At 36.9% G+C, this 24,934-nt stretch overlaps 1 protein-coding gene across 1 annotated transcript in view; it reads left to right on the top strand.

Annotated features, from left to right (window-relative positions):
- Positions 1-24,934, top strand: part of LOC129253257 (arrestin domain-containing protein 17) — a 32,950-nt gene continuing 8,016 nt past the window's right edge. Inside the window, exons 1-4 of the mRNA XM_054891557.1 lie at positions 1-115; positions 19,155-19,507; positions 23,916-24,642; positions 24,715-24,882. Of these exons, the coding sequence (XP_054747532.1) occupies positions 1-115; positions 19,155-19,507; positions 23,916-24,642; positions 24,715-24,882 (1,363 nt within the window). The remainder of the gene's footprint in view (positions 116-19,154; positions 19,508-23,915; positions 24,643-24,714; positions 24,883-24,934) is intronic.

A 24,934-nucleotide genomic window follows, 5' to 3' on the forward strand; every position in this document is an offset into this window, starting at 1 on the left:
ATGCCAATTGAGTGCCTTATATCCTTTGATAATAATCCTCAAGGTGTTTACTATGCTGGACAGGAGCTATCCGGCATTGTTGACCTCAGCGTCGACGCAACAAAGCGCATTAAAGGTAAGCAACAATGTATGTAAGCAGTGGAAAAATAATAAATGGTTGGTAGAGTAGAAGTCAAATATTTTGTTCTATCTGAGCCTGCCTTCTACATGTACATGCATTTATATGTATGTATGTCTATCTTGTTGTCTGTCACATATAGCAAATACAGAATTAGATTAAATTTGGTGTTCAAATTATGGCGTGTGTAATTTGTTATAATGCAAAGCGCAAATGCCAGCACTTCGGCTTACGAATTTAATAGACATTTCTTTATGCTGGTAAATATGTATTTAACATCTTTGTTAATTTGTTTTGTTGTAGGAAACAGCAAAATAGCAAAATACATACATACACATAGTAAAGAGGCTGTGTGCGCTATTAAATTTTCATAATTTGTGCGTTGTGTTTTACTATTCTTGTCGCTATCGTCATCAGCTTCGCCATCGCTCGTAATCTGTCGCGTCTCGCCTGTCCACCTACTCACCGCTTTCGCATAATTGGCGCGATGCACAAGAACTGACCCAGCTCAAGTCAATGTTGTGTTTTTGCTGGTTGCTTTGCGAGCGTGTTTCGCGTTTGTTGCTTCGTCATTATTTTTAGTTATTAAGTGGGAGGTGTGGGAGTGAACAACTATGGGGTCAGTGGCCCCATTAAATGCATGTAGATGCATCAATATATATTGTACATACATACATACATACATACGCGTGATTGTCTTATATTACATTACATTTTTGTTTGAAATAAAAATATTTATTTTGGTATAAATATCATTGTACCATACCACAGGGCGATCGATATGCAGGATTACCAGGACATGGACTGTTTTGGAGTTTTCAAGCACCCTTCCTGCTTCCAATATTAAATTTTGAATTAAGCCCTCCTAGGCGGACAAGTCTTAATACATTGAGCGTGAAGCGCTGTTGTTGTTGTTGCTGTTGATGTTAAGGTGGTTGAGTATTTCTACTGAAATAATCCTAATTAGCGACCAGCGCCGTTTTACTACCGCTATTCTCGTCTGATGATGTCTTTTTTTTCTGCATCTAAGTTAGTTTGCTGTAAGAAAGGCTTACCGAAAGAGTGAAGTCGTGTCCTAGCTAGCCCTGGGGCGAGGTGTATTTGAAAAAACCGGAGCTCAAACAGTTTTTTTCTTAGAAAATCCATCACACTAAAATCGTGAGTAAGGTCAAAAGCACAGCTCTTTTTATGTATCTCTGGTGCTTCAAGGACTGCCGTAAACAAGATGGATGTGCTAATCAACTTGTATGCACTAAATATCGTACAGAAACACGTGGCCACCTCGGCGCTTAGACTTGAAAGTATGACGCTATGGAATGACTAGCGGTTTGGCCACGCCTCTATTTTGCATACTCTCAATAGTCACAATAGTCATATGAACTACTCCATTCCTAGACTCTTCAAGAGGAGCATACCGCGAAGAAGAGAGTGGAAACACCAAATATATGGAGAAGGGGGAATTAAATTTCTATTCAGATGGTTCCAAGCTAAACGATAAGGTTGGGTATGGAGTATTTTTGAAGGAATTGGAGCTTGAACTATCCATTCGACTACCACACTACTGCAGGGTTTATAAGGCAAAAGTTCTAGCTAAAATAGAAGTGGCTACGTATCTAAATATGGTACGCATGGCTACAATAAATATATAGGGTTATTCAATAGGTGCGCTTCAACTTTTTTCCGATAGGGAGGGCGAACGACGCAATATTTTTTATTTTTCGCTTGTCATTTGTAAACTTCATTAGTATACATTTCATCATGGAACGCTACACACTTGAGCAACGATTGCAAATCGTGCAAATATTTTATGAAAATAATCGTTCTATTGCTGCTACTTTAAGAGCATTACGGCCATTTTACGGTCCTTGTAATCATTCATTGGTCTACAGTAACAAGCCGGCGACGATTTGTGAGCCAGAGCCAATATTGAACGCGAAATTGCTGGAATTTCGGCCGATTTATGCAAAAGAGTGGTCAAAAATTGGGTTCAACGATTGGACTTCGTAAAACGTGCACGCGGTGGTCATGCAAAAGAAATCGAATTTCATACTTAAATGTATATGTTGAAACTCGATAATAAAAAAAAAATTAGTTAAAAAAGTCAAACCGTTGTGTTTTATTAAAAAAAAAATTTGAAGCGCTCTTACTGAAAAACCCTATATATCCAATAGTCAGGCGAACATTAAATCAAAATTAATGCAGCTATACTACGATAAAAGGTGTCATACACAAGGTCAGCTCTATTTGGGTTCCGGAGCACAGAGATATTGAGGGAAATTGTAGAGTCGATGAGCTCGTCAGAAAAGGTATTATCCCTCAACTGCTCAGTGATAGAAGTACCACTGAGTTCCCTATGGTCACGAGCAAATTCAGCAATTAAGAATAACATTATCCAAGAGATTGGCCCCTTTGGATAGATAAAGACACATGCATAACCGCTAGGCTAGTGTGGCCGCAAATAAATAAGAAAAACACAAAAGAACAGCTTTGCCTTTCAAAAAAAGGATATCTAGAAGGTCGTGGCTTTTATAACCGGTCATTGGCTATTTGGCAGGCATTCCGTAAGATTGGGACTTTTCTTTTAAGAATAGTATAGAAGTTGTAGAGATGGGGAACAGGAAGAAACAGTTGATCTCTTCCTTTGCAATTGTCCAGCCTTAGCTAAAATCAGAGCCGGTTTTTTAGGTAAATACTTTTTAAACTCTTTTACAGAATTTTTCGATGCGTAGATGAGACAAGTTCTGCGCTTCATGAGATCCACAAAATGCTTCCACGACGAAAAATAAATGTGGTTTCGCACAGCGGTATCATAACGAATCTGAAAGGTCTAGGTGAGTTAGTCGTACAGACCAGCTACGACCATAACCGAACCTAAGTCCATCACCGTTTAAAAGTACATATACATATTTCTGAGCGCTGGTCGCTTGCTTATTTTGGTTTTTAACATTATATGCCGTATGTTTTTGTACCATATGGCACTGTCTGACGGTACCGGAATCGGTAAAATCATCATAGCGCTATGAAGGTTAGGCACATAATTTTTTGCAAACATAAACTTTTTCTAAAAACATAAAAAATGTCATGTTCTGTCGAATTAAGGCAAAAGATAAAATTTAATTTGAAGCAATCTCGTGACATTCCAGCAATCTTGTGACACCCAAGGAATTATTAGGTGCCGTACAAAAACGTGAGACATGACACTCAAATGAAAGACGACATAAAATGGAACCTCTATTAAGCCATAGCCTCGCAATACTCATACTTTTTCGGGACGGAAATTGGAAGAAAGTTTTTTTCTATAGAAAAGTACAAAAAAACCGTTCATTTCCCACTCGATGGCTGTAGTGAATCGTTGTTCTTGATATCTATGTACATGCGAGGGTCGTTTGAAAAGTGCATGCAAAGTTAGAGAAATGGCACTATTGGCACATAATGAGATTATGTTTAGTTAGTAGCATCTCCTGGAAGAACACACCCTCAGTTTCAGCCAGATCGATATATTTTCTAATGTTTGGCATTCGTTTGAATCGAGGAAGTCGATTGATTTTCCTTTTTCTCACGACAACGCACCAGCTCACGCCTCAGCAGCTGTGGTCGCCAAATGAATGGAAATAGGGTTCCAGCATATATATATCTACACGTTCCAAATCGCTTCACATCCCCCTGTTTTCCAGACTTCGGTGTTCTCCATTAGTTGGATCCCTCAGCCTACTATTTGTTCTTCAATCGAGGAGGTGATTGCACAAACGGAATGACTACTTTTCAGACTTGGACAAATTCTATTATTCGGAAGGGACCAACAAACTAGAACAGCATTGGACGAAGTGACAAAGTTGACGAAAAAGAGGTTTATTTTTAACTTAATCAAATGCAATTCACTAAATATCTCGAAACAAGAAATATATGACTTAGCCAACTTTAATAATTGTGGGCGAATATATGCTCTCACGAAGCGAATTCGTCCTTTGTGATACCATTATGAAGGAGGTGAGGTGAAAGAGAAAACCGATGGGATGAAAGGAGAGGGAGGGGAGAGGTGGTGGTGAGATGCTTAGGAGGGTGGGTTTAGAATGTGTGGATTATGAACGATGAATGTGCTGCTTTTGCGTCAACTGCTTTGTGCTGCTGATGAAATTCATCAGATTGGTAATGTCAACGCCAGTTATGTCAACAGGCGTAGCAAAGAAGTAAGAGCAACGATGCCTGGATCTTAGCCCCGCCAAGGCAGCTAAGGAAAAGGTGCTGAACTCATCCTCTTTACATCCAGCGCAAAAAAGACTTGCGGTAATTCCAGCATGCATTCTTCGCGCATAGTGTCCTGTGAGAAAACACACGAGCAAAAAAACTAGTGACGTGCAATAATTGCTCAGAATATAAAAACTATTTGTACTTTCAATAGATTTTTATGATTTTTTTTAACAACTTTTATACTAAATACAAAAAAAAATATTTTGAGTAATGGAAATCTTGATTCTGACTTTTACGCGCTGCATTGCTTGTCTGTTTGTATACTGCAGTTATCTATTTGACAAGTGTGAAATATGATTGACGTACGACGCTATTTGGGGAAATTATAAATCATCCGATACGGTGATTATTTTTGCCCCACCTTGTATACTCATTATATCCCTTTTTATGACTTGAAAGTAAAATTCAGCCAACAGTTTTTCTAAAATATTGCAATATTTGAAAATGCATATGATGCTAGGGAAATAATAAAGAAAAACATCAAAAAGAGCTAAATTTAAATTTTTTTCTTTTCCGAGACAGAAAAAAAACTTTTGGTTACTGACTTGAACTAGTTTTTAAACTGAACCACAACTCTAAAAGTTATAGTTATTTGAAAACGGCGGCCGCCCCTCGGCAGGCAATGGCAAACCTCCGAGTGTATTCCTGTCACGAAAAAGATCCTTCGAAAAAAAAAAAATGTCTGCCGTTCGGAGTCCGCTAACAATTGCTTGAATTATATACATATATGTTTTTGAATTTTTTATGTGTGTATATATGATTGAAATATGTTCCTTATCTTTTTCATGCTACGCTGCTGCCAAATATAGTCATTGTTTTTGTTTTACCACATCATTTTGGCTCTCAAGTGACTTTTTAAATTAGCGCTTCCATTTGGAGCAAAAGAAGACATCAACAATAGTAACGAAGCAACAACAATTATAAACAATGTAAAGAAAAATGCACGCATGACTACTACACCACAGTAAAGAGCAAACACAAATAATAAAACGCAAGCAAAAGCTCTCAAAAATAATAACACGTTGAGAACATTAAACAAGGACATGACTGCTGGCTGGCTCCTCGCCTATTCAAGTACACACATACATATATGAGTACATACATTCATATACACGTCTAGGTATACGTTTGCTTCTAAGACATTCTGGGATTTCTACTTGTATATATTTAGCTAAATATGTATAATTTCATTATTATTTAATACAAAAGACCCGGTAAGGGTTTAAAATAGATTTACAGTAATTAGAGATGTCTTGTATAGGGAAATGAAATTCAAATGTTTTAAACGTTGTGAAATACCGAAAAAATTCAACTTCTACTTATAAAATCCAAAATTCTAAATAAGGCTACCAAACCTGAATGCTTAAAGAAAGTTTCGATCGGGATATTAATTATGTTTGAAAAGGGTTGCCAACTTACTTTTAGTATACAATTCTTAATTAAGCAAGCAAAGAACTTAAATAGAATGCAATATTATAATATCGGAAACCAACGAGGAAAAACTGAGAAAACTTGAATTGTCGGGTAGTTTTGAAGAGGGTTGCCGCTATGTTTACATACGAATATATAATTCATTCGAGATTTTATGTAAAATATTTCAAAATGAACAGGGTTGCCGCTGTGTTTACATATGAATATATAATTTTTCGAGATTTTAGGTAAAACATTTCAATATGAACAGGGCTGCCGCTATGTTTATACACGAATACATAATTTATTCGAGATTCTAGATACAATTTTTCCATATGAACAGGGTTGCCACTATCTTTAAATACGAGTATATAATTTATTCGAGGATTTAGGTAAAATATTTCAATATGAACAGGGTTGCCGCTATGTTTACATACGAATATATAATTTATTCGAGATTGTAGGTATAATAATTTCAATATTATCAAACAAAAAGTAGTGAAAGCAGGTAACGTTTCCGATATATATTTTGAACAGAGTTGCCATCTATTTTCTTCAAAAATTTTACGAAGCAAAGAGATAAAATGGATTGTAATAATGCAACGTTAGCACCCAATGAAAGGTTTTAGTTGTACTACAATTTTGCATAGAGTTGAAAGCAAATTTTTAAATAAAAATAGTGTAAATTATTTCAATAATACAATATGAATATAAAAGGAATAGAAATGTAAGTATAAATAGAGTATTACCCCTTATATTTTAACAAAACAAAATATATATACAGTGTGCCACTTAAGTCATCGTACTCTTGTTATATTTGCACAAATCCCCCTGTAACTTGGACAAATATTTGTTAAATTTAAAAAACTTTGATGCAGGCTAACAAAACAATAGATGCTTTCCATTTCAATTCAACCGGGCTATTCGGGTCATGTTCTTCGATTTCGATGTAACTGAAATATGTTGCTTTCTGGTCAAAATAATGAGACACGTATTTTTTTGTTCGCCCGAAAAAATTTTTTTTCAAGAGTTATCGGCAATTTTGTTTTTCGGCTCAAACTCGATTTTTTTTAATTATATAAGAAAAATTTTTTGTTAAATGCCCATAACTTAGTCAAAAATTAACCGATTTTAATAATTCTGGGTTCAAAATGATCGTAATGACTTACACGAGCGACTTCATGTAGAAACAATTGCAAAAAAGTAGTTAAAAATTTTTTATTTAGCAAAAAAGAAAAAAAATTGAAATTTTTTCGAAATTCAATATTTCAAAAAGCGTATTTTTGTTTTTTTTATAACTTTTTCCAAATCAAGAGGACACCTCAAACTTCAATTAAGCTGAATGCCCAGTAGCTAAAATGAGTTGTTTTTGAGTAATGAATTTTTGAGTAAAAACCCTGTTTCGCACTTTTTGTTTTGCAAAAAATTTTAGCTACTGGGCATTCAGCTTAATTGAAGTTTGAGGTGTCCTCTTGATTTGGAAAAAGTTATAAAAAAAACAAAAATACACTTTTTGAAATATTGAATTTCGAAAAAATTTCAATTTTTTTTCTTTTTTGCTAAATAAAAAATTTTTAACTACTTTTTTGCAATTGTTTCTACATGAAGTCGCTCGTGTAAGTAATTACGATCATTTTGAACCCAGAATTATTAAAATCGGTTCATTTTTGACTAAGTTATGGGCATTTAAAAAAAATTGTTTCTTATATAATTAAAAAAAATCGAGTTTGAGCCGAAAAACAAAATTGCCGATAACTCTTGAAAAAAAAATTTTTCGAGCGAACAAAAAAATACGTGTCTCATTATTTTGACCAGAGAGCAACATATTTCAGTTACATCGAAATCGAAGAACATGACCCGAATAGCCCGGTTGAATTGAAATGGAAAGCATCAATATATTTTCTTTTAAATAATGAAATAAAAATAGTAAGATTTCAAACTTAATGTAATATTATTAATTAAACACAAAAGGAACTTCAATATCTGCGTTAACGAAACGTCTACGTACTCTTATAAACTAATTTACACTTATTAACTATAAGGAACATTATTTTCATTACATTAACTTAGTATTTAGTGGGATAACCCTTCATCGCTATGTTTAAATTTGTGTTTAGGGTCGTTGTCTTGCTGAAAATATAAATCGGAGCCTATTCCCAATTTCTCGGCGCTGCTCTTCATATAAAATATATTTTTTTCAAAATATCAATATACACGTATTGGTCCATCACTCCGTCGATAAATTCCAAATTTCCGACTTCTGCTGCAGCTATGCAGGCTCAAACCATAATACCTTCGCCGCCGTGTTTTTCGGTTTTCACGCTTTTTATGGTACTTTTTGTATTTAGGGCTTCTCCTGGTCTCCTCCATAAGCGGAGACACTTGTCTGAGCCAAAAATATTGTACTTCGACTCACCTGAGAAGATGACCTTCCGCCAGAAGTCAATTAGTTTGTCCACATACGCTTTGGCAAACTCTAAGTGCCTTCTTCTATCCTGTGAGGAGTGTAGGACCTAAAGCTATATGTTTCTATCGCTCTACGGACTGTTTCCGGGTGCACTTCCTATTCAATGTTGCGACCTAGCTCTGACGCAATCTGCACTGCGCTACAAAACGGATCCTTGTCCACCAGATGCTTTATTGTGGGACTGTCACGATCGGAAAGTGCAGGTGGCAGGCAGGATATTTTGTTATTGTTATTTTTAATGCACTCTTAGTATTTGAATCGCCCAATGACAGTCTGAATAGTGGATTTTCTTCCGCCCATAATCTTAGCTATCTCTGCATAAGATTTTTGCTCCTTTGTGTGGAGATGCAGGATCTTTCCACAATCGTCGAGTGATAACTCTTTTCGAGACATTTTGTATATAAAAATAGAATATTTTGTCCAGCTCAAGCAAAACACGACAACCAACAAAATTTACTCATTACTGCACGCTGGCGCCTGACAACGCAAGAAATTAAGAGTACGTAGACTTTTGCTGACGCAAATATTTGAGTATATTCGTTGCAATAATATAAGACTAAAATTAAAAGAAGTTGTTTTTATTTTGTAAAAAATGTATTGTTTTATTAGCCTACATCCAAGTTTTTTAAATTTAACAAAAATTTGGCCAAGTTACAGGATGATTTGTTCAAATACTATTATATATAACAAGAGTACGATGACTTAAGTGGCACGCTGTATAAAAATAGAATGAAATTAAACAAAATTTTACAATATTAACACTTAGAAAGATTATTGAGAAATCTGAGACTATAGTGCACTTTTTAACACAGTTGCCTTCAATATTGGATAAAAACGAGAATGTTTTATTTCAAAATTTGCATGAAATATTAGAATATGAGTTTCGAACGAAAAATAGTATTTTTGAAAATGATTGTCATGAAGATGTCCTAATTATGAAATTAGGAAAAAGATACCATAATTATATAAATATAAACAGGTCCATAACCATAACCATATAAATAGGTCTCATGAATCACTCACTAAATTTTTTTTTTCTAAATTTCATACGATAAAATTTATAAAATATGTGAAGAAGGCATGGGCCCTACGCAATTGGGTTTTAGAAATGGCATGGGAACTCGTGAAGCACTGTTTTGTGTCCATGTTCCTGCCCAAAATTGGAAAAATGTGCAAAAGGATATATTCATGTGTTTTCTAGACTATGAAAAAGCATTCGACACAGTGCAACATGACAAACTCTTTAGCATCCTACCATCAATCGATATTCCCACAAAAGTTGCGATGTTTACGAAACCTTTACTGGAACCAGATTGCCGTAAATAATGTTGACAATGACAAATCACAGGAAATCTCCATTCGTAAAGGTGTCAGGCAAGGAATTCATAAAGAAAAAGTACAAAAAGTTTTGCAAAAAATTAAAGCTGCCATGACTTCGATATGAATCTTAAAATTCGTTTTGTGAAGTGTTATGTGTGGTCTCTGCTCTTATACGGCATGGAATGTTGGACACTCAAAGTCTTTGACATCAACAGACCCGAGGCCTTCGAAATGTGGATTTTTAGGCGAATTTTGAAAATTCCGTGGACCGATCTGGTTTCTAACTTAGAGGTTATAGACGACTTAATCGATAACATGAACTTCTACAAACAATCGTTGCAAGACAGCATATCTTGGACACATCATGAGAAACACCAAATATCATAAGTTATAATTAAAAATGGAAAGGAAAAATTTAAAGTCGAAAGCAGTTATTATGGCTCGCGTAGGAGTAGTTTTGAGGGATTTAGGATATGTAGAGTAGAATGGGGTAAGATAGGTATGGGGGCACAACAGGTAGGTGGGGTTTTCGTCGCACTGTTTTTGCAGAGGTCACTCGTCTTATATGAATTGAATACGTGGTGGGGAACAACGTTCGCGACTGTCATTTCGGCCGTCACCATTGATTAGTTATCCTAGTTCTGGCGTCGTTTAGTTTTTTGTGAGCTTTTCTCCGACATAGCATTTTTTTTATTCTACGGTGCAGTGCATATAATGTATGTAAATATTTGTCAGGTGAGTTTTATTTTACGTAGAAAATAATGCTGAACACGAATAATGTGTTAGTTTTTTGATATTTTTGTTTTTAAAAAAAATATCGACACTAACATAAAACATGTGCTTGGGGGCACTATAGGTCAGCCGTCTGGGGGCATTATAGGTCACTACTTTTAATTGAATAAAATAAATTTTAATGGTTTTTGCAGCAAAATGGTGCGTAATTATGTGCGAAAAACGCCGAAACGAAGTGAAGAGGACGTAAAAAACGCAATCGCGGCAGTCCGAGATGGCGCTAGTGTTCGATCAGCCTCTAAACAATTTAAAATTGCGTTCGAAACATTACCTGCTCGCGTGATGAATTAAAGAAAAATTCCTAACTTTTATAACATGTGCAGTGTTCATACTCTATAAATAAAAGTTAAAACGTTAATTTCCAAGCCATGTACATTGTTCTTTTCCCCTCACATATAGTGACCTATCGTGCCCCCCGATTTTGAAAATATCGAAAAAAAGTACCTTTGTCTTATTGTATGCAGCTTCCAAAATATTTAGCCAAACATAAGTCAGTATAACCAAAATGTTAGCAGATAAATAACCTTTCAAAATCTTGCTTATTTTTCAAAATCAATGCAAAAACACCGTAGCAAGAGCTCTCCAAAAAAAAAAGACCTATCTTACCCCATTCTACTCTATGTAAAAGAGTTACAAACAATAATTTCATAGAAAATACTTTTTTATTATATTAATAACCATAATATTACAATACTCGGCATCCGTTGCTATGCCTCGTTGAATAAAATCAAAACAACCAATCAGAAAAATATCAAGCAAACTTATTTTTATTAATTTTCTATCTCAAACCGTTTTTGAACTTTGCATTTAGGTCATAGTTGAACAGCTTATGCGGATTATGAAGTCTAGAGTGTGCTATAAATAGTGGGAAATAGGAAAAACTAAGATTTTTTAGATTAAATTTAAGCAAATATTCTATTATTAGTGACGAATGAGAGTGGTGGCACGGCCTTGGGGCTGTGGGAAGGGAGTTCCATCATAAAAACATGCCTATAACCTTCATTGGGTGAAAATATGAATGTATAAAAATTTGTACGTCACTTGGTGTTTTCGTTTCGTAGTGATGCGCGGACAACGTACAGACATTCTCCTTTATAGTATAGAGATTGGACGGGCATATGCAATGTTGCAGAATGATGGGATGCAGCTAAAAATAGAGATATTTATACTGAAATTGTAAATAATATAAATAAATATGTTTTAAGTAATGTAGCTAAGAAACAAAAAGATATAAAATATTGTATGATCGCTATACATTCGAAAACGAATAAGCAATAATGAAGAAGAGTTATATACTATATAGTATATATATATTTGGCGCGCACACCCCTTTTGCGTGTTTGGCCGAGCTTCTCTTCCTATTTGTGGTGTGTGTCTTGATTTTGTTGCACAAATGGAGGGACCTACAGTTTTCAAGCCGATTCCGAATGGCAGATATTTTTATGAGGAGCTTTTTCATGGCAGAAAAACACTCGAAAGTTTGCCATTGCCTGCCGAGGAGCGACCGTGTTCTACCGAGATTCGAGCCAACGTTATCTATGTGAATTTCGAATGGTAATCACGCACCAACCCATTCGGCTATGGCGGTCGCCGTTTAAATTGGTAAATAATAAATTTAAATGACATTTAATAAAATATTTTATAGTCCTAAACAGAACTAACATCCAGAATGATTATCAAAATTGCGTGTCAAGTTAAACTGTCCTAAGTAGCGAATTCGATAGTTAATTTAATAACTAATAATTAATATGAACTTCCATCAAATATGGGCCGTGCGCAGCATTTCCCAGTTGTGGAGCGGACGTTTGTTGTCAATCTTGGAAAAGCAAAAAAAAAACTGTACAAATTTATCCCTGAGTCACTTGTATTGCCCAAAATCATATCGTAAATGCCATTAAGTCCAAAAAATCCTCAGAACGACGTGTTGGCAAAAACAAAAAGAATTACATTACTAATAACTGATTTATGACACTTGCCAAGAGGGATCCTTTTAAATCATCAAAGCAACAATGTAGTATCAGCGAGAACTGCAAGGCGTCGATTGTAAAGGGTGGTTAAATTTCAAGTTGAATGTAAACCACACCTAAACGTAAAGTTTTTTTTTTAATTTCATTTGACATTTTTCAATTTCAGACTAACTCAATTTGAACCAAAGTTATTCAGGCTTATTATGAAAACGGGCGTACAAATCATGCATATCGCGCACTTCGTGATTTTTTCGGTCAATTTAATCGCCCAAATATGCAAACAATCGGAAAAATTGTGCAAAAGTTTGAGCAAACCGGGTCTGTAGGAGATGTGAAAACACCAGTGCATGCTCATACATCTCCTATTGCAGAAAATATTCCTGCTGTTCGCGATAGTGTTGTTGAAGAGCCGTCCATCTCAACTTGTCGTCGAGCCCAACAATTCCACCTCTTACGCTCGTCGTTGATGGACATTATGCATAAAGAATTTCATTTACACGTTTACAAGGTGCAATTGACTCAAGAACTAAGGCCCTTGACCATTTTAAGCGTCGTCAATGGTCAGAATGGTGGCAGGAAATGGCAACAGTGAATGACCAATTTTCGAAGAAAATCATCTTCAGTGATGAGGCACATTTTCACCTCAGTGGATTCGTCAATAAGCAGAATTGCCGCATTTGGGCGAATGATAATCCAAGAATGATTGTCGAAAAACCAATGCACCTACAAAGAGTGACTGTTTGGTGCGGTTTATGGGCCGGCGGCATCATTGGGCCGTATTTTGCCGGTCAGGCAGTTACTGTGAATAGTGTTCGCTATCGTGAGACGATAACGAACTTTTTAGGACCCGAATTGGAAGATATAGATGTGGACGATATGTGGTTTCAACAGGGCGGTGCCACTTGTCACGCAGCTATCGAAACAATGGCTCTTTTGCGCGAAAAATTTGATGGCCGAATAATCTCACGTCGCGGCGATGTCAATTGGCCGCCAAGATCATGTGATTTGAGACCGTTAGACTTCTTTCTTTGGGGTTATTTAAAAGAAAAGGTGTACGTCGATAAGCCTGCAACAATTCAAGAGCTAAAGGATGAGATAATTCGGCACATTAACGGCATAGAACCTCAATTATGCCTCGGCGTCATCGAAAATTTGGACCATCGGATGGAGGTGTGCCGCCGAGGCCGCGGCGGCCATTTGGCCGATACTTTATTCCATGCGTAGTTGAGCCATACTAATATTTTCATAATAAAGAGAAATGACAATAATTTCCTAAAAAAAAATTGTATTTTATTAAAAATCAACACCGCCCCTTGAAACTTAACAACCCTTTACAACATGAATCTACCAGGCAGAATTGATTGTACAGTTCCTCTGTTGAAAGAACACCGCTTGCCACACTGCATAGGAAGCAATAAGTTTATAGGCGATCAATTTATGTGAACAGGCTATCCAAAGGGGATGCACTAAAATGCTCCACCTGCAACGAAGCCGCAGCACCCCAATCCCCGAAATTATACCCCACGCATGCCATCCAATTCATATCTTCTCTTCTGCCGGTCTTCAATCCCTCGTGCGGCGTACGGTATTGAAGTCATGTAAAAACAAAAAATTCTTGCAGTACCATTTACCATTTGGTTTTTTTATATATATATTTTTTTAATTTTAATTTTAAAGCTCGAGCTTGACACACCTTAATTTATTCTGCTCTGTGCGCTTATATAGAAAGATGGAGCGATAGCAATAAAGATCGTATGTTTTAACCTTATGTAGTCTGGCCAGACAGACAACACTGATATATCTTCTAATTATTTTGTACCATATTCGACGGACCCATGTGTTTTTTGGGCACATTCCAATCGACGAGGCTTGTCCGCAGGCAACAATCTTTGCGTCAATTGAATCTTATACGGGAATAAATGCAAATCAATGCGGATAATTCGTTGTAAAGTTGGGATGTCCTTGGCGACGTCTCAACACTGGCCCGTACAAGAGCAATATTCTCATCCGATCGCCTTGGTCGGTTTTGATTTGGCCTCTTTGGATTAGAAAGAGCATCACCAGTCGAAAACCTTTCGTACAAACGTTTAATTGTGTTCTTAGAAGGCGCACTTTTCACATAATTTAATTTTTTATATGCACGTTGAGTTTTCACAGAGCGCTCGCGTGGCGTGTACTGTTGGTAAAAATCTGCTTGGACTGACGCTTCCAACGCGGTATGTCATTAAGCGATCTAACGTCTCTGTCAAAAGATACAGGAATTCCAGATGGGTCCGTCGAATATGGGCAACCCTGTAGACATATTTATTCTAACGTCCAAAAGAGCCATTGTAGAATTTTCGCTCCACTTTTATTCGCTCCGAAATACCTGCCAAAGGATATTTTACAGAATCTACTCGCCACACCAGTTTGATATAATTTCACTAAACAATGAAATAGAATTTGGCAGCAGTTATTTGTTTTTGCAATATTTCCATTGTAATATTTTATTTTGCCAGCAAAGGATACAGCTAACTCCACTGTGCGTAAATTGTGCTACAAGCACTTTTGCGGTTTGAGACCTTGCGGTGGCGTCATTTGCCTGTCGCGTCGCTTGCCATTACACATTCCCTAATGGACGCAACGGCCACAGAATTGATTCACAGCAATGGAGAGGAAATGGCCAGTTATAATATCTGCACTTATTTGTAGTAGTTTTGTGAAAATGTACGAAAAAAATTAAGCGTTCTGACACACACACACAAACATCTTTGATATAGTATTGCATGTACATAAGTATGTAGGTAAGTACTGCCTCCAGGCAAAAATAGAATGGGAAATAAAATATGAAGCATTTACACAGTTTTTGCCGTTTGTCTATATGTATGCATGGGAGTGAGTCTGCATATATTTTGCTATGTTTGCCTATCATTGGCGCTGCACAGGGCGTAATAGCTGTGCTCTGTGGAGTAATTTCATATAGTACACTAATGATGGCTTTCCTTGAGTTTCGCGACTATTTGAAAAATGTCTAGTTTTATGTTACGCTTTGGTGTCAATTTAATTTAAAAAGTTTGGTTGGTATGAGTTGAATTGGCGTGTTGATTGCACGAACGGGTTGGCAAGTGACCAGCAGGTTTCATCATGAAACACAACAAATCCATTAGAATTGACTTCCCTCAAGTGCAGAGATCTAAAAGATAATTTCAAATATAATATAATTTTGCTAGCTGCGAAATTATGTTAGCGCTTGTGAGTGTGGAAATGAGCCGCGCCACTGTAAGCGAATATTCAAAGGGATATTCGTATTAGGGTGGTTCCAAAAAAATTTAATTTAAATTTTTTTTAATTGAAATTGCTATTTGTTAGGTTCAAGCTGCAGTTGCATAATGGTTAATTTCGATACATAAATTGATGTTCTTAATGTTTGAAATGAATGAAAGTTTAAATTTAGTAAACAAAAATATATTTGGAGCTGACCCTAATTTAAATTTGAATATTTACTCCGACTCATTTCGAACCAAATATAAGCGATAAGACAAACGGCAGTTCGAAAAAGCATAGGAAAAGTGCAAAATACAAAGAAAATCTGTTGTTAATTAATGATTGCACTCGTATTTCCATTTCATTCCATTCCATTTCCATTCTGAAAACATGGTTACAAGTGAATCGTTGAATTTATTGCCCATCACTGGCTATTACTTTTTCCTATCTTTCTATTACTTTCCTATCTTGATTTCTTCATATGAATGGAACTGCTGGGCAGCTAGAGCATGTGCCATCGATCAGACCAGGTGATAATCGGACGGCGCAATATCTGGAGTATATGGCGGGTGGGGTAGGATTTCCCATTTCAGTGTTTCCAGGTAGGTTTTAACGGGTTTGGCAACGTGGCCATTCGACCTGAGCGTTGTCATGCTGTAGAATCACGCTTCTCGCGCGTGCTTGGCTCAATCGCATTAATTGAAGTCGATAACGATCCCCAGTTCATAATAATAACACCAACTTGGTCCCACCAAATACATAGTATAATCTTCGCAGCGTCGAGTCGACGACGTAGAAGCGTGACTGGGCAGTCCTCATGATTTTCTTTTCTTTGGATTGTTGTAATGAATCCATTTTTTATCACCCGCTCCATGCGATGAAGAAAACCCTTCCAGTTTTGCCGCAGGAGCAACTGTTCACAAGCGAAAAAACGACGTTTAACATCCCTTGGTTTTAACTCATAAGGAACCCAAGTCCCCTGTTTCTGAATCATTCCCAAAGCATGCAATCGCTTGGAAATGGATTGGCGGGTAACTCCTAATACTGAAGCAAGCAATGCCTCCAATTCAGCGTCTTCGAAGATTTTTGGCCTTCCTTCACGCGGACGGTCGTCAACATTAAAATCACCATCTTCAAAGCAACGGAACCAATCTCGGCACGTTGTTTTACTTAAAGCAGCATCTCCATAACTTTTTTTAGCTCTCGATGCACTTTAGCCGCCGTTTTTTGTCGAATAAAAGAGGAAAATCAACTCTTCCCGCAAATGACGATTATTCGGCACAAAATCAGACATTTTCACAAAACCAAAAGTTTATGATACCAAAACAAAACCACTAACGTGTCGAGCAGTTTGTTTACCATATAACTAAGCTTGGTTTATGACGTTCAGGTTATGTTAGAATCGACTAGCACACACTGCTGGCGGCATCTATTAACAAACAGCGGGAACTTATTTGCGCACCTAATATTTTTCAGGTACAGGGTGGCTGATGAATTTTGCTACATTAAGAAACTCAAATAACTTTTTTTTTAGTGTATGGAATTCATTTATTTTTTTTTCAAGTTGAAGGTCATTAAATTTTATTAAATGTAGCTTAACTAGTTTTAAAAATAATTGAATTTAAATGCCCCCCATGCTCGTTGACACAAGTGCGGCATCTTAGTAAAAAGTTGTTCATTGCTGCTTTGAGAGTTGCGACAGGAATAGCCGCAATTGTTGCCCGAATGGATTGTTTTAGTTCCTCCAAATTTGTTGGCTTTGTTTTATAAACTTCTTGTTTACATAAACCCCACAAGAAAAAGTCAGGTGCAGTAAGGTCAGGCGACCAGGGGGCCAACGAAATTCGGAGTTTCTTGAAATCAGTTTATTGGGAAATTTTCGTCGCAACTCTGTCATAACAGTCTGGGCTATGTGAGACGTTGCCCCATCTTGTTGAAACCACACAGAGTTGAAAGGAATTCTCTTTCGGCGTAGTTCTGGATAGAAAAATTCTTTCAGCATTTTCAAATAACGGTCTCCAGTAACCGTAACGGTGTGACCATTTTCTTCAAAAAAATAAGGCCCGACAATACAGCGTGAAGAAACCGCACACCACACTGTCACGCGAAAAGGATGCAATTCCGTCTCGTGGAGTATCTGTGGGTTAGAAGTACTCCATATTCGACAATTTTGTTTGTTCACATTGCCGTTTAAATCGAAATGGGCCTCATCAGACATGAAAAGGCAGTTTAACATGTTTTGGTCTTCTTCCACCATTTGCAGGATCTTCTGGCAAAATTCCAAGCGAATCGGCAAGTCTGCTGCATTCAGTTTGTTAACCATTTGAATTTTGTAGGGAAATAAGTCTAAATCTTTGTGCATTATTGTTTGCAAAGACTGTCGGCTGACACCAAGTTGAGCAGATAAGCTTCTTGTTGAAACCCTTGAATTGCTTTGTATAGCTGCAGCTACAGCAGCGATCGTTTCCTCCGTCCGAACTGGTGGGTTTCGATGATAAGGCCTTCTTGCGACTGTTCCTTGCTCAGCAAAATTATTCACCAGTTTCATTATGGTCCATCTGCTCGGGGGATCGCCGCCAAACATCCGCCTGTACTCTCTCTGTACCAAAACTACGGACTCCAGTGCGTGATAGTGGCGGACTATCCAAATTCTTTTTTGCGTGTCCCAGTTATCCATTTTAATAAATTCTAAAGATCAATCTGCAAATTAAAACAAAAATGGAACAGATAACTTAAAAAGAAAAAAAGTTATTCAATTTTTTTTTGGTAGCGGATTTCATCAGCCACCCTGTATTTTGTATAAAATTTTTTTTTTACAGAATTTCGGCAAAGCTTGATTCTTTAAAAGAACTGCTCTACAAAAATCTATATCTATAAAAGATCAATTAATAATACTAAAGAATTTATAAAAAATAATAGTATCAAATTTCGTCGTAGTATTAATTTTTTATTATAATCTTGAAACCAGATAAATCGTAAATACATAAGTATGCAAATATTTGTACACACCAAATAATTAAAATTATTAAATTTGTACTTGATATACTATAAATAATTTTCATTTGATGTTTTGTGAATAGAAATAGAGTTAGTTCAAACATAATATTTTTTCAGTATTCTGTACTTGGTCTGATCTTTTGTGAAGTGGAACAAAGAATTAGTGCGAATACTATTTTTTATTAAAAATGTTTTTTACGCACAAATTATATGGAAAACTTCAAGGGCTTTAAGTCACTCCTAAATATCATATTTTTTAACAAAATATTTTTTCGATTTGAAATAATTTTTTACATGAGACAAGACATTTTATATTTTTTTCCACATAAGTAAAAAAAAAAATTTTTTTTGTATCACCCTAATGCATAATATCTCCATACATGTGTACATATGTATGTATATGTGAATTTACTAGCTGATTTTAGATATTTCGCATGCCATTTAATTTTCCTACCACTTATATTCCCTACAAATATTCATAATTAATCTAAGTGATAATCTAGTGTGTGTACTTGAAAATATTTGCCTCTTATAAACAATATTTTCTATTTTTTTCTCTTTTTCACCCTCACCATTTGTTGATACTTGACAGCAATACACATCACAGTTAGCGGCTATGCAAAGATACGCTGGATAAAAAAGGGCTACCCACGCGATAGTGAACGTGCTATGTGTCGTGCTTATCGTTCGTATTTGTCGTCACGTTCGTATGTGCTCGGCTCGTGTGCGAACAGTTCGTGTATGGACTGGTCGGCCGGCGATTATTCGTATACGTTTCACGTAATACTGCCAGAGAATCTGCCTACTTCGTTCGATGGAAAATATGGGCAGATTCATTATGAGATTATCACCACAATCGATCGGCCAGCCCGATATCCAAAAGTCTTCAAGTTGCCATTTACGGTAATACAACCGTTGGATTTGAATGTGGACACTATTTATAGGGTGAGTAAGAATAAGTGTTAAGTATGAAGATTGATCACAAAAGAATTTATCAAATTTGATCACTAATAATTTAGATAACATTTTTTAATTTTTTTTATTTCGATGAATAAAATTGCTAGCTACTGCGCCCAAAGTTAATCAATCATAAGAAGCCACTGGCTACTTTCAAAGGTTTCTCGACTGATTTCTGTACTCCTTCGCATAGCCTACACAAATCAAAATATCCTATCCCAAAAATTTTCATGTGCACCCCTACTCTGACCTGTAAAAAATAACCAGCCTTCTTTGATAAGTTCGGTGAATATTTTGTATCTTTCTGCAGATATAGTCTACATATCACCTTCTGAATTTGATCAGTCAAACCGCAGTCGGATTCGCAAAAAAATCCTATACCAATTTATGCCAGCAAATCGGACTTAATAAATCTTGTTCCGGCTATTTTAAGTCCAGTTTTGTTACTGATTCTGTAGACGCTGATATGTCAACTTTTTTTTCGTACCACAGCCTAAAGGCTTCGCGGTTAAGTCAACGACATAATTAGTTGTCACTAATGGTATCTCTTCCATAGAAACCTCACTTGAAAGTGACCTGGATGGACCCTCATAGAAGGAATGCAGTTATTCGCTCTGTATTCACTTAATATTCATAATTAATCTTTTTTCCTGCCGTTTGGTATTTTCAAACGATAATAATCTGGTAATAAGAACGACGTTTGGCCAACATCTAAACTAATATATACTTTTCAATACTTTTTTCAAAACTTTTTTAAAAGGTTGTCAAGAAAAAATTGTCATTTGCGGTACCAGAAATAATTGATCCAAATCAACATGCTTTTGTTTGAGGACATTCTACAGTTACCAATTTTGCAGTCTATTGTGATTATCAGGTGGATACTGTTTACACCGAAGCATTTGATATATGTAGTTGTGCACAATATTTTATTAGATTAGATTTCTGGGGGTTGGACTGGTCCAAGCACTTAGTCGGTACAACACCCGGATAAATTACAGTGGAAGGAATATAGAGAGACAGAATAGATATTATATGGATGGTAAGCCTGAAAAATTGGTTTGAATCTTTTGGATTTAGTGATAAATCTTAAGAGGTGCGGAAGAGGAAGAGTATAAACTTTACAAAACTTAAACTCAGAATATCGCACCTCAATAGCCTAAGTCTGTTTTTCGGAATGCCGGACAGCTACAAAGAAAATACTCTGCAGTGTAGTGAAAATACTCCCATGGTAGCTATATCCTGATCGCAGGCGTTGTGCCCTGTGATTACATCCACTAGTACTTTCAGGCCCTTCTTACTGAGTTTTAGGTCGCTAGTTTCTTGTTTGGTTCTTTCACAAAGCACTTGGCTACTTTGCAGAAGCCCAACGCAGACGAAAGTCTTCTATGGGTAGACCTCATAAAGTCGTCAATCCATAGTTGAATTGATGTAGAATTGTCACCTAGAAAGGGTTCAGCGTCTAGTAGCATGCTTGCAGAGCCTTCTTCAGCCAATTTATCAGCTAACTCGTTCCTTGCAATACCACAATGTCCAGGTGCACAAATAAGACAAACTTTGTTGTGTTTCGCAACACTGTTCAGTTTTGTCTTACAATCACCGACTAATTTCGAAGAGCAGCGTGGGTTAGCAAGGGCTCTTAGTGCAACTTGACTGTCACTACAAATTTCAATATTACTACCTCGCCACTTTTAATCAATTAGCCAGTATGCTACATTCAAGATGGCTTAAACTTAGACCGGAGGCTTCTGTCCTGTAGCGTAGGAGTACTTAGTGTCTTTATTTAAGCATGATCCAGATTAACTACCATCACTGGTTTTGTACACGTCGGTGTAGAAAATATACGAAAATCCTGTTAATAAATTCTCTGGATTTAAACATTGATCTCTAGCTGTGATCAAAATACCATACTTCCTACCGAAGCTAACGTAAGACACCGGATTGTTCGCTGGCATCGAGAACAGTGCGCACCGCTCCGACAACTGGTGGCATATCTAACAGAGGCCAGTATTTTCTTCGTCTCCCCAGAATCCGTTAAGCTTGAGCCTGTACACCGCCTTATTCGCTTCCTTTCGATTTTGAAGATCTAACGGTTGCAGGATGGCATTAAGGGCATCGCCAGATGTGGTACTCATAGCACCTTTGATACCCAAGCACACATTTCTCTGTAGTCTGTTTAGCGGTTTTACTCCAGAATTAACCATAGTAGCTTTCCACCAGACTACAGAGGCGTATGTAATAATGGATCTAATCAGGGTGATGCACAATATTGTATTACTAAAGCTTGATTGCAATATGGCTACGCTCATAACTCTTTAATAGACCGCCTTTTATAGAAGTTGAGAACACTAAATCATACTCATTTGCGGCCACCTCAGACGTGCCTCAATTCAAATAGGTCCGATCTTATTTGCTTAGTTGCCAGCTCTTACGAGTTTAGGTAGTTATTTCTTTAATTACTTTAAATTATTTTCGAAACCTGCTAAGAAAAAATAAGTACTGTTTTTTCAACTCGAGGTTCTCCCAAGGTTGGAAAAATATGTAACGGAAAATTTATAGTAATATTATACATATTTAGCAGGAAAAAGCTTATACAGGGCCCGCCATCTATCGTTACGGATTCGAACTAGGTATTATTTGAAGAATGGTAACACTTAGCTGTCATCTGATTTGACAGAAAATTAGTTTTATTCTTCCGCTGAACGAAAATGGTTGTGTATACGCTCAAAGAACGCTGAAAAATATTACGTTTTCGCTTCGCTTCATGGGCTTGGGATCGACTTGAAGAAGATGAAGATTTTTACCGAAAAATCATCTTTTCGGATGAAGCTCATTTCCATCTCGGCGGGTATGTTAACAAGCAAAACTGCCGCATTTGGGGCTCAGAAAACCCGCACGCACTCGAAGAAAAGCCGATGCATTCACAACGAGTCACTGTTTGGTGCGGATTTTAGTCAAGAGGCATCATTGGTCCATTTTTCTTCGAAAATGAGCGAGGAGTGGCCGTAAGCGTCAATGGAGAGCGTTACCGGGCCATGTTGAACGAATTTTTGTTCCGAGAAATTGAAGAGGAGGATATTGGTGGCATTTGGTTCCAACAAGATGGCGCTACTTGCCACACAGCGAATGCTACGATCAATCTTTTGCACACTGTCTTCGAAGATCGCATTATCAGCCGAAATTCTGATATCGTTTGGCCGCCTCGGAGCTGCGATTTGACGCCGTTGGATTATTATCTTTGGGGTGCCGTTAAAGACCAGTGTTATGCCAACAAACCAGCAACAATTGATGCACTGAAGACCAACATACGCGATGTCATAGCTGAAATACAGCCGCATACAATCGAAAATGTGTTGAAAAATTGGACCGATCGTATGGGATGGTGCATGGCTAGCCGAGGCAGCCATATGAATGAAGTTGTGTTCCATCATTAACCGAAAGTATTGTAATTCAAAATAAAAAAAACAGTTTGGAAAAATATTGAGTAGTTTCTTTTTTATAGCATTTTTAATTCCGTAAAGTTATATGGCGGACCCGTATAAGTACCTCATCTTTAAATACCTGTATCTTTACCTACACCTCTTTCAAAAATTTGTTTTCGCTGTTAAAAATAGTTTTTAAATACTTTGCCTTGACCTGTTAAGAACCAAGAACGGGTTTCTTTCTGATTTCAATTTTTCTGCATATAAGTGAGTACATTGTCATTTTTCGTCAAACCATTATTTTCTAGAGATATTAGTCAATAAAGTTAGACACCAATTTTAGTAATATAAATTTCTAGGCTTTTGGACAAAACTGTCGGTTTTCTCCACTATAGGTGCTTAGCTTTTTTATAGCACGTCTCATTTTACCTTCTCCAACTATCCGCAAATTTGCGGGGGGAAATAAATATTTTGCACCCTTACAACTCTTGGGTGTTGTACTGGATATCCTGAGAAAGGGTGTAAAATATTCATTTATATTCCTACAGTTTCTACATTAATCTTAGGAAGCCTTCTGGATTAGACAACAACTGCCAATCCCCAGTAAGAATAGCAACGAGCCTTGGGCTGGTGCTCTTTCGACAATTCGGATGTTCGATGAAGGATTTATTCAGGACATGTTATACTACCCATGATTCAATTTCTGAACGTGATGGGGTTAAATTCTCAGTTGAAGTCAACAAGCAATCCCCTCTGGTGATTTCTATGGCATATATAAAAGGATATTTCTTTTTTACGTAGTATATAATATTTGAAACAGCATTTCAGATGCAGCTATAGCCTTTCGTGGTGGCTTTTTTTAGGTTCACATTGTTACTAATTTCGAAATGTTGCATATTGATGTCAATTAGAGGGCAAGGCAACCGAAAAAAAAATCATCACCGATTTTCTGCTTAATATTTCTATTTATCTTACAGGTCCCCCTCGAAATCCTCGATCGCAAGCGCTTCTGGAGCTTTTGCTGCCCCACAGGCCCGTTAACTGTGAAATTCTCCACACCCTATTGCGGTTATGCACCCGGCCAAAAAATCCATTTCGTCCTTTATATCAATAATGAATCGTCCATTGACATTACCGACTGTGAAGTGAAGCTGAAACAGGAGGTTAGCTACGAATCGCATGATCCACAACATGAATACCGTTATGACAAACATCTCATCGCACGCAAACAATTCGGTAATGTTCTGCGTTGGAGCCGTAAAGTGTATCGTGGTTTTCTTAGTTTACCTTCCATACCGCCGTCATCACTGAAAATCGCTTGTCCTATCAACATCACGTATCTGATAAAAGTCATTATTAAACCAACTGACTTTCATTGGAAAATGAAATTGAAAATACCCTTAACCATTGGTAGTATACCGATTATAGATAGCATGGCAGCAGCTGCAGGATTGCCAAGCTTATTAGAAACACAATATGCGGTGAGTCGTGGCTATTATAGCGGGCGAAGACTGCAGGACATAGCAGCGTTACGACAAAATGTAAGCGAAAATGAGCAACATTTTGCTGGTGGTGAAGATGGAGCAGGTGAAAGCGGTGATCAGCAAATGAATGCGGATATGGCAAGTGGAGCGAACGGTGAACAAACAGTACCAACACTGCTAATAACCGATGGTGACAATCCGCCCGACTATAAGCTTATGAGTGAGTGCATTGAAATAAGTAGAGCTATTTTCTTTTTATAAATACTAATAATTATTATTACTTTTTGTTCAGTGCCACCTTCCTACGAGGATGCCATGGCGTTAAGTGATAAATTCTGTGATGACAGCGAATACTTGCAAAATGTCAGCCTAAGTAGTATTGTCTCCAATGGCACGACAGAGTCGTTTAAGCCACGTTACCCCGTCTACTATGAATACGAAACGCCAATCATACCGCCCGGTAGTGATGATTCCACCTCCGATATTTAAAATTGAGCGATTGGAGTACAAAA

This window comes from Anastrepha obliqua, chromosome 1 (genome assembly GCF_027943255.1).
Source record: "Anastrepha obliqua isolate idAnaObli1 chromosome 1, idAnaObli1_1.0, whole genome shotgun sequence".
Taxonomy (NCBI): Eukaryota; Metazoa; Arthropoda; class Insecta; order Diptera; family Tephritidae; genus Anastrepha; species Anastrepha obliqua.